Source organism: Asterias amurensis, chromosome 11 (assembly GCF_032118995.1).
Source record: "Asterias amurensis chromosome 11, ASM3211899v1".
Classification (NCBI taxonomy): Eukaryota; Metazoa; Echinodermata; class Asteroidea; order Forcipulatida; family Asteriidae; genus Asterias; species Asterias amurensis.
Window position 1 is genome coordinate 13370556 of NC_092658.1, and position 11606 is coordinate 13382161.

The 11606-nt window shown below is 37.0% G+C and overlaps 1 protein-coding gene across 2 annotated transcripts in view; it reads right to left on the reverse strand.

Moving 5' to 3' along the window:
• LOC139943948 (casein kinase I-like) overlaps positions 1-11604 on the reverse strand; it is a 39871-nt gene extending 28267 nt beyond the window's left edge. For both annotated transcript variants that reach the window (XM_071940855.1, XM_071940856.1), the window contains exons 1-3: positions 11444-11604; positions 11185-11262; positions 7047-7157 (exon numbers count right to left, since the gene is read on the reverse strand). In XM_071940855.1, the coding sequence (XP_071796956.1) occupies positions 7047-7157; positions 11185-11260 (187 nt within the window). In that variant the 5' untranslated portion in view covers positions 11261-11262; positions 11444-11604. The remainder of the gene's footprint in view (positions 1-7046; positions 7158-11184; positions 11263-11443) is intronic.
• Positions 11605-11606: the final 2 nt, after the last annotated feature.

Sequence of the window (11606 nt, forward strand, 5' to 3'; positions counted from 1 at the left end):
ATAATACAAATTGCCTTTTGTGTGGAGTTTCAATGTTGAATTAAATTATTTGTTGGATTTATAAACCTTTCCATAATAAATGTTAGCTTTAATTCTAACATATCCTTGCCCTGTAAGCTGTACGGAGTACAAATTCTACCTTGAAATTTGAATACTATGTACAGAGTACCTACATGTATACAGATAACTAAGCTTTCAAATTTGTTTTTTAAATGCATGTTGCAGGTAGATTTTGGGTGAGGCCGTCAGTATTAAAGCATCTAACAATGAAGCCAGACTTAGGTGAGTCACACTACATACTGCCTGCCCTTCTATCAGACAAACACAGGTCAGTAAAGTGTGGGTTGAGGCAGCCAGTGTATGACTTACTGAATAAGGGTCACGAAGGTCATGGTGGGTTTTTGTTGCCGTTACTTAAAAAGCCGACAGCAAAGGGGAAAGTTGAATATGTTTCAAAATAGTATAATACGGCCAAACAAAGGAAGGTGGAGATATAGCCTGTGAAAACTTTACTTTTTAATAAATATTTTTACAAATGAAGTTTGTCAGTACATTTGACAAAATATAACTAATGGACCTGTCCATTTTGCAGTTTTAGGGAAATAATTTATTTTTGTTGTCCTTTTTAATAAAAGACACCATCCTACTACACTGAAAAAATAATTGAACAGGCAATTCTCAGTACAAGGGCTGACTTACAGGTGTAGGCTTTAATGGATATTCCAGGCGAATTAATCACAATTTATAAAATTTTTCCAAGGGCAAACAAATCAGACTTAAGTAGGAAGAATATCATGCTTGATTGAACTATAAAAAATGAATGATACTGTTTCACAAAGGAAACAAAAAATAGTTTTGTAACTGTCAAGGATTATGTGCACATTCTTTGCTTGTTTCAATTGTGGCAAAGCTGCATAGCTACATTAATATGTAGTTTTGAAGATTTCCAAATGTATTTATTTTATTTGCTTGTTTTTAAAGCAGACCAGATACTTTACACTGAGGGGCAACTGTGACAATTGCCTTAATGCCTCTGGTCATTGCTTTGGTGTCCCTTTAAATGTTCCAATAGAAATATAGTTGCCCTTGCTTTTTCAAAAACAAAGCACCAGACCTTTTAAAAATATTTCATAAAAGAAAGTTCCAATGAAAAGGAAAATCGGTATAATTAGTGAGCTAGATTACACACAATCAATTAAAATATTTTTTCATAATCAACCCTAAATTATTTCAAAATTACCCAACAACCAGTTTTCCTTGTGGTTTACAACTTGATATCCAAATTATTTTTTCATAAAAATAACTAATCATTGTCTTTTTCAAATACAACAACAAAAAGGCACTTGAAAAGAAAATGACCCTCTTGTTTATTTTCTAACAATTGAAAACAGTGTCTCATTCCTTTGCTTAGCTTACCTCCCTAACTTAATGGAAGTGTCTAACAATTTGCATGTTTTGATCTACTTCAGGTGCAGCAAAATAACCACACCATTGAGGTTCGAACTCCATGACCAGACCAATGCTTTCAAATACAATTCCTTGAGGTATGTCTCTTTTGTTGGGGCCCGTCTTTTGTTGTATCCCTGCACTTATTTTGGTCTTATACTACAGAGTTAGAATGTTCAAAGACTGTTTCTTATAATGTAGAATTACTGAGGCACAGTATTGACAGAATTGCAGCCTAAATCATCAGCTTAACAGTTTCTATGTGTCCTTTTATTTTCAACAAAAACATTCAGCTGCAGTTTCTCTGTGTTCTTTTAACTTCAACCAAAACCTTTGGATGTAGTTTTTGTGTGTTCTTTTCTTTTCAGCTAACTAGTAGGAATGCACAAGTAGAGGAATTAGCAGAATATTTAGCGAAGTTGAATGAATGAATACAAGGGCCCAATTTCATAGAGTAAGATAAGCCTGCTTTATTCTGCTTAACAATTGTCTGCTAAGCAAAAATGAGCAGGATACCAGTCACAAATTGTATATGTGACATGGTATTTTGAATGGTATCTGTATTTTGGTAAGCATACTTTTGTTGTGCTTAGCTACTTTTTTTTCGTTTTTAAGCAGCTCTATTGAATTGGACACAGTAGAGTGAGAGAGGCAACATTCTGTGTGGAAACCAGTTAGAGTAGTTTGAGAAATAAGAATGTTTTTCTAAACTGGTATACATGTAACTGGTTGGTTGTGCCAGTAACTGCTAACTACCAATCAAACAGATTTGGTTACCAGTTAGCAAAAAACAAGTATTGTTTGTGCATGCTACAGGCAATGCCCAATGGTATTCCATGTGCAGCCACTGGGGCAAATCTTAAGAACTTGGGTGTGGTCTTCAAGGTGCACATGTGTGCATTAAGGCAGTGTGACCCAACCAGAACAACCATGGTGCCTCAAGCATGGAAATGTAAGTTTTGAACCATCCTTGCCTCAATGTATGCCTTGGAATTGAAAATCAATTGGTCTAATATCAAATTGCATAACCTCAGCTTAATTATGTTTGCCAATGAAATTATTACAGTATTTTATTTTGAGATTATCCATTGATTCTTGAAGTGTACCTTGTAGAATATAGTAATTTTGTTTTTTCTTTTAATGCATTTTCTTTTACAATACTTTAATCAGTTTTTCTGTATTTAAAGTGCCTTTTACTTTTCATGATTTGGGGTTGAAAAATGTTTGTTTTACAAGAACAGCATTTGAACCAACTCACTCCTGATTAATGTGCCACACTCTTCAAACTGAGCTATCAAGCACTACTTAATTTTTTTTAAATAGATTTATTTGGCATCCCATGTACATAGTGACTTTTTCTTCTTCATGATTTGGGGTTGAATTTTTGTTTTACTAGAACAGGGTTTGAACCATTGACCTCTTGATTAAGATGCCAGCACTTTATTGAATGAGCTAGCATTTTTAATTTTTTTTTATCAATTACTATTTTCTGTGGCATCCCTTATTTAAATATCTTAAAAATTAATCAGTCTTTTAATTTAATTTTGGCAGGGATACAGGAGCCACATGTACTAACAAGGTGCAGCTCACAATATTTAGCATGAAAATAAAATCCAAAATACAAGAATCTGGATATCATTAAAACCAATCCAATACATTGTCGACTCTTGCTCAAGACCTTTGCAGTCAGGAAAAACAATCAAGAATTTAGGGACAACAGTTGGAGGCCTAAACCTGGCCTTCAAGTAGCCTCTGTACACACTACACAGCAATCAACCGGTATGAGAACGAATTCATTATGGCAGATATGTATATTATCATTATATATTTTGGCCGGCACACATGACATTATGCATAATTTTCCCCCCAGCCATGGAGGTATGCGAGCATGAGATGACTCAATCCGTTCATTGATATAACAAGTCAATATGTTGAAATGGATGGGTGGGGACTAGTGGGAAGAAAAAAGAGGGGGTTAGAGTAGAGTTGTGTATTGAGAGAGCTGCAACACAGAGGGACCTGGGCCCAATTTGATTGCTCTGCTTACCGTCAAATTATTTGTTTGTGATCACCCTTCTTCGCTTACGGTGCAAGCACTGACTTTCTGCGCTAGCTAAAAGGGCCTAATGTGGAGTATGAACTGGTATGCACTAAAAAGCAAATATTCCCAGCTAAACAATGAATTATGTAAGTGCGGAGTTCCTTGCTTACATGTACGTAAGTGTCATAGTGTATTGCACTTGATGAATTTACAGAACCTGTTCCACACTAAAGTGTAAGATGTTAAAAATGTACAAATTTACTGTGCAATTTACTGTGCAATACGCTCAAGCGCAACGAAATATTATCAACATTTTATTAAACTGTATAATGCAAGATGTGTTCTGAGAAAAACATTAACTTTGTTTCTCCACACAATCCCAGATTGCCTTCAGCAACATCACTAATGCAGACCAGAGTACACCATAATGTTAAGTCCCCCCTCCCCCCCCCCCACACGTAAACCTGAGTCAAAGCAAACACCTCTCGCTGGGTACTGTAAATGATCCAATACACACCCCCCATGAGATTCTTTTTATGAGTGGAGACAATACCATGTTTGACATGTCTTGTAGGTGTGAATGTGAACGAGCCGTGGTGAGCATGATCAGGTGTCTGGCATCACATTATGCGAAGAAATGCATGATAATCTCAAGCAATCATTATTAACATTTATTTCAATCTCAGTTCAGACTGTTTCCTATTGTGCACCATGATGGACAGTACACGTTCGCTGTACGTACACGTGTACATAACTCATGTACTGCATGTAGGCATTACGTATGTTGTACATCATTTTTGTACTTTAATGTACATCATGTATGTAAAATTTTTACATAATGTATGTACGAATGTCGAATCTTTCTCACGGAACACCATCATGTAAGTACACCATGTGTACCTAGACAATAATATTGCATGGAAGCACAAGTCATTAATTTAAACACAAAGGAGTCAACCTTGTCGTTTAGAATTTCTGTTCTACAGTTTGATGTGTTCTCGATAACCAAAAGAGAGGAACTTTTTTTGATAATTAGAACAAAATGCACCTTGTTCAGTGGCTAACGCATACACACAGAGTATTGGCAAAGAAGTCTTTGAACACGGAGTACACTCTCAAACAGTATAACTGTACATACATGTGTACACAAAATTTGGATGAAGATGCATCAATGCAAACACATTACACAATGTTCATGTATTTCCCAGACTTTCTTCAAAGATGACATTGACATCCCAAGATGGTCAAGTCATCCATTTATCTGCTGTACAACAAATTGCTAATGGTTAAACAACGTGTAGAATTGTACACTGCACACTCTGAGTACATCCAATCCTCATGAAAGTTGGCACAGAGGAAATTGTGCGTCTGACTGAAATTGGCAAGGAATGCAATTACTTAATCGGAAATCCGCAGATTAAAGTTCAGTAAATATGAGACAAGCGATTGAAATAGAAAGTCTGTACCATGTACGTGTAATGTACATGGATCAGAGTAAATAAATAACCTCCTATCCCACCATTTGTTTTAAATTATGAACATTGTCAATACAGACATTTTTAATTACGCTCAATGCAACAAGATCCAACTACATGTAGAGCGAAATGGGGGCTCTGATTTGCTGACCACTCCAAGAATTAACAAAATAGTCTTGCCGATAGATATTACAGAATTGGACAGGCTGCACATTAATTTATTAATTTTTCCCCCTATTTTTGGCTTGGCTCATTGCTCAACTTGTAGCAATTTGAATCTACAAACATCCAACTGCCACAACAATGTTTAGGGGCTCTATTATGCTCAATTCTATTATTGCCCAAGAGCTAACTGTTGAATGAGGTGCATGCTGGTTTAGCTATCCATCAGGTTTGATCTGTAGCTAGACCAGAATGCACCTCATTCAACGCCTAACGTGCACGTTCACAGTATTTGCGATAAGGTTTATTAAGGGCCACAAGATAATGACAAGTACATGTAGGGGGCCTTGATGTATCTTTTCTTAGTGTTGGGCCTACATGATAATATTCTCCTGATCAAGTCCAGGCTTAAGGGAAATTTATTGGCCTTTTACTTTTTTAATTAGAAACCTTGGGGTTTCTTATTGCAATCGAATACAAAGAACTTACAGACTAAGACACGTCTAACTTGGTGCTCAATGATTTCAATTGTCAATCCTTGAATTTATTTGCAATGTTTGTGACCACAATGTTGAATTATTCTGCAGAAAAACAACTGGGATAAGCCTAAACGTACAGCTAAACATAGAAGCCAAGAAAAAAAACTCATCGCAACATACAGCAGACAAAGTAAGTGTGCGGTTGATACTTCCTATATGCAAATGTGATACAAACTGTTTCACAGGGGGTTGAGCAAATTTCAACTGATGCGAATTATCCGTTGCGAATTTGTGACGTCAAAATCTGTATCGCATTCACAACAAGGAGCCTTTTTCTCAAGCAGAGTTTCTTCAAGAAACCAAAGCAGGTCTGGAATTACACCGAGGCCACAGAGGCTTGCCTTATTTGCCCTAGACTTTGCTTTGGTGCCCATTTATAAGTGTCTCATAGAATTCAAGGTTTTCCATGGATTGGAATTCAAACTGAAAATGGCCTTGCCTTCTCAAAGGTGAATTTTCAGGCCTGCCGAAGGACCTCAATGTTTAGATTTATCGAGAAGAGACAGAATTTTAGCTAAGCAGATACAGGTAACCAACCATTCAGTGTACATTGCATGACTGCTAATGTTTGCTAGAATGTAAATAAATTGGTTGTCGATGTTCTCTGCTTAGTGATTTTCTGAGAAAACGTGCCTTGATGATGCGGTTTATATCTGGCCCACATCTGAAACCCAAAAGAACTCCTCACCATATATCTCCCAGGGCTTCATATTGCATTACTCATCAAATCTTCTTTGAATTCTAGGATTATTTGGGTCACCAATACCATACAGAGCAGGCCTGAAATTACACAGAGGCTGGGCCCAACTTCATAAAAAATGTAAGCAGCCCTTTTGTGCTTACAGAGCAGCGTCCCTTAGCAGAATTTCTATGTCATAAAGCTGTTTACCGTAAGCAAGGGTGAATGCTAGCTAACCTGGGGTGGATTTCACAAAGGTAGTCCTAACTTAGGACTAGTCCTAGGCAATGCTAAGAGATAGGACCAGTCCTAAGTTAGGATGAGTTACTGGTCCTAACTTAGGACCAGTCCTATCTCTTAGCAATGCCTAGGACTAGTCCTAAGTTAGGACTACCTTTGTCAAATCCACCCCTGTAGTAAGCTCACGAGTGCTGTAATAATGCAAATTGATGGTGAATGTGCACACGCGCCTAGAAATATTCTGCTTACTCGAGAAATCATGTACGCTTATGCTTACACACATTTTTCTGCTACAGTAAGCACAACAATTAGCTTCTAAGGGGTACACAGCTTTATGAAATTGGGTCCAGGCCATAGCCTCTGTTGCCCCTAGTCTCTGCCTTGGAAGGACACTTTGCAAATTGAATCTGGCCTCCCCCCTTTAACTGTTAAACCTTATGGAGGTATAAAATGGAGCTACTTACCACCACCCTGCATCATACGGTAAAACTTGCTCTCTATATGGAGCTGGGGATGTTTCGTTTTGACACATTCTAATTTGATGGCCACCTCCTCAGCGGTCCCAATGTTAGTCCCTGTAATAAAAACAGTAACAATAATATTAAAAACAATAATAACAATAGTATCAATGTAGTAATCAAGCCAAGCAGGCAGGCTCTAGGGCGCCGAGCATATTCATGCAAAAATGCACTGACTTGGAGCTATGCATGATAACAGTAACATGAGATTAATTTTGATAGACAATAACACAAGATATTTGCAGGGATACCACGTACCAGTTTAGTTTTCAGTGATTGTGGTTCCAAAAAGAACTGTTGGACTCTATGTTTCGGACAAAATTCTGACGACGGACAGAGCATGTCTGAAACGTCTAGTCTAACGGTTCTTTTCGAAATCACCATTACCAGTGCTTTCCTTGAGCAGTAGTCCACTGGTTAAACGCCAGTTAAAACACACAAGAACCAGTTAAAATACTCTCCAAGTGGTCTGGCTGGCTAGTTCAGTCTTGGAAAACATCCCTATGATGTGTTTCATTTGAATATGAAAAAGCTGGTGGAATATGAAAAGACTTAACAAGCTAACTGGTCCTGCTGGTTAGTCACTAAACAAGTAAAGGGTAAATCGTGATACCAAAAGCGAGATTTAACGACATGGTGGCTACCCCCCCCCCCCCCCCCCACTATTTTGTTTATTATGATGCTCACCAATATTCAATGCATGCATCATGCAAGAAAAATGGGGGTACTTCCAAATGAAAACATCATTACATACAGGTATTGATTTATTTTATGCATAATGGTATGCATAATTGTTACATTAGTCACTGTTTATCATTACACATTTTCTCCATCAAATCAATCGTAAACTGAACCGATGCTATTTTATTAGTTTGTTTTCCTAATTTCTTCTAAAAAAACAACCAGTGAAATGATCTATGCCCATTATTCAAACAATTTTCCTAAATTGTGTCTTACATCTAGGTCTATACTGTAGGCATAGTAGGTCCTTTTGGTTGCCGGTTTGCAATGGCTATTTCTTTTTTCTCAAACCACCCACAAAGGTACACATGAATGGTGTCATTGGTATGTGTCACAGTCACAGGGAAGATACATCATCAGTGTCAACACTAAAGCAGCTAATGGATAGATACATTATGTATGTGATGATGCCATTCACTCTTGGTCTATAAGCGCAAACAACGATTTTCACTGAAATTTAGTCTACTTAGCATATAGAGCAAGGCGTTGCACTGGCCTTGTACGAATCACTGTGTACGTATTTGGATAGAGGAATGTGTTTGCAATGGTCCGGCCTTCTTGATTTTCACCCATTTCACTTCATGTAACCAAACCGAGGCTGTGAAGAGAAATAGTCTGGTTCCTTCTTGTACACTGAATCTTAGCACCATTTATTGTTCGTGGATGCAAAGAACATGACCAAGATGGTGGCAGAATGACCCTATAGTACTGTAATTGTATTGTATACATCAGCTGAGTGATGTTATGAATGCACAGAATACATAATCCTATTAGGGTCTAATTGCTGAAGCCTTATGATTCATTTGGTCAGTAAACAAAATAAACAAGGCAGCCACTACTAGTACAATCAGAGAATAGTACATGTACAGTGAATATTATTGTAGACAGCCCCCCCCCCCAAAAGGTTGTTCACTGGTTCATACAGATTCAGAATGCATTGCTCATTTATTACATGCAGATACTGAGTGTCCTTGTCTGATGTAATATTTTCATTAGCTTGGGCCTGCCATCTGTGTGTTCACTGACCATAAATGAATCTGTGCAGGAAATTGACCAAATTAATAGTAATGTACTCCTTAGGTCGCAGCTTAATGGCCCAATAGCGCTAATCTTATATCTAAACGAAACGACCTCTGTATACGGTGTGTGACCACAGGGGTCGAAATTGCCACTAGCCCGGGACTACCAGATTTACAGCCGGGCTACTCATTTTTCCAGTTTGATAGCCCGACGGGCTAGTGGAAAAATAATGCAAAAATCATCATCACAAACAATAAAGAACTATGTTATTGGTGTATTGTAAAGTTTGAGCCGTGACGCGAGACATAATGTGTCTTTCGGGCTACCAAATTCTAATCAGGGCTACTAAAAATTATTGGTCACTAGCCCTGCTGACTACCATGGAAATACACTTAATTTCGACCCCTGGACCAGTCTATACGCCATCCTGTTTTGACATAGGTTTGCTTTGTGTTGTACATGTACTTTAGCATGCTTAGTTTTCAAGATATCAGACATAACAAGAAATTTCACTCCAAAAATTATGAAGCCATGTCATACACAGATTTAAAAATTCCATTCATTATTTAAGTATAGCTCAAGCAGATTGTCCTCATTTAGTTTTCATTGCATACTTTTGACATTGAAAAGATTTGTAATCATTGAAAAGATTATATCAGTCCAGTAAGACCACAATTGTTATTGAAATGAAATGATCCAGCTTTTTTTCTGTGATGATGTATTGTATTTCAATGATCCATGACCACAAATAATATAAGAATAATAAACCGGATTTCCGTTATCAGCTTCTGCACTTGTTCGTAATTCAAATGTTTTGAGTTAGAGGGGTGTCTGTATGGGTATTTGTTTACAGTATGTTTGTAATTAACCACTACATTATTCCTTTTTTATGACAAATTATTGTTCCATGTGGTAAGTGTTATGTGGGCATCAAAATTTGAGAATAATACGTATGCTACATGTTCATGTACCCCCTATTGCCCACGTTGCACGACACGCTTGCACGCACAGACCCGGCGCCTTACCAAGTCCCCGAATTCTTGGGGCCAAAATGTACACAAATGAGCTGACCTTAGTAAAATGGTGGAAACAGCCGACGCACACTGCGGAGGTGCATTTCGTGTCTGCTGTAGATGTCAATACAATCTTTTACACCAATCACACTCTGATATGAATTATGTCCAAACAATAATAATTTGCTTGCATCCTCTCTAACAATTATTTCAACAGAACCAGCCAAATTGCTTAATTTTGTTGTCTGATTTGAGGCCGGGTTGTAGTCGATCGTGTGATTCATCTTGCGATGGAAATTGAAAAGCGGCGAACATAAAAAACACAGTTAATATGCCTCAGCGATGACTATAAATTTTGTATTTGAGGATCGCGCGTCAAGATTTCCATCCCGAGACCATTGTGCGCTATAACCGGCCTTTATTTCTTTCAAGGTAGAAAACTTTCAATTGAAAACAACAAAAATAGACCTCTTGGTCTTGCATTGGCGTCAAATGTGACTGAACTGTATTCCCATGTACTGCTATTTTAAAAGTCAAATTTGTTAATGATTCGCATCTACCACAAGAGCAAGTTGCCTAATCACACTTGACTTAAAACATGTAGAGTGACGAAATAGAAACTTGAAACAAAACCTACTGCAGATGTCATTAAACTACTAAAATTAGTTCTCAACAGAGCAAGAAGAAACCTACTTAATTAAGTGGTTGTAAGCCCTAATTAAGAATATATAAACAAAGATGACAGATTTCCGTATCCTGCCACCACTTTTTCACATTTTTGTTTTCTAATTTATTAATAATAATTCATCTTGCCACCAACTTTTCATTTGTTGTGAAATAAATTATTATCTATTTTAAATAATATTTCCTTGATGCTGTGGTAAAAAGGATTGAAAAAGTTTAAAGTGGTGGCAGGATGGATACGGAAAGTTTTCTATTAATAATATATCATTAAAAATCAATAATAAAAAAGCTTAAAATGAGAGCAATCATTTACATTTTTGAGAAAATGTTGATAGTCACTTCAATAAAATTATTGTTGAGTGACAATAACAAATGTCAAAACTTACAAAACATAAAATCTATTTGTATTTCGTTGTTTACTTTGTTTGTCCAATGTCTGATGAAACATTATTATTACCATAATAATGTATCATTAAACAATAATCATCAGTCATCTTTATTCTTACTCATCCAGATCCAGCTTTAAAAAAAAGAAATGTTTGTGAACAGTAGCCTACCGGCCATTTTGTTGTTTGGGAATCTAAACATTTATTTATTTATTTGTGGAGGTAAGGAAAGTAACAAACCTAGGTAAATGTCACCAAATGAGCCACTTCCAATCTTCCGACCCAGTCGGTACTTGTTACCAACTCGGAGCTCCATCCCTGAGAGAGAAAGAACAAGAAAAACGCACAAAAAGAAGGTGTCAATGTCAATGATTCATCGATAGCGTTCACACAAAACAGCTGTAAATTAATAAACAACAGAGTTTTCATACGACATCAAAGCTGTCTAAATATTTTTTTTATCTCGAAAAAAAAACATATTTTTAAAAGGAAATCTTACCGGCTCGCCTGCCTCAAATCTCACCAAAACACCCTAGACGATATACACTGACATCTAGCTATCCCTAGTTGGGAGTAAATAAACTATTTATAATTTCCTAAAGCGGGGATGAATCGGATTTTGGGAGCAGTTCTTCACCTCCTCAAATATTGCGACGCCATAT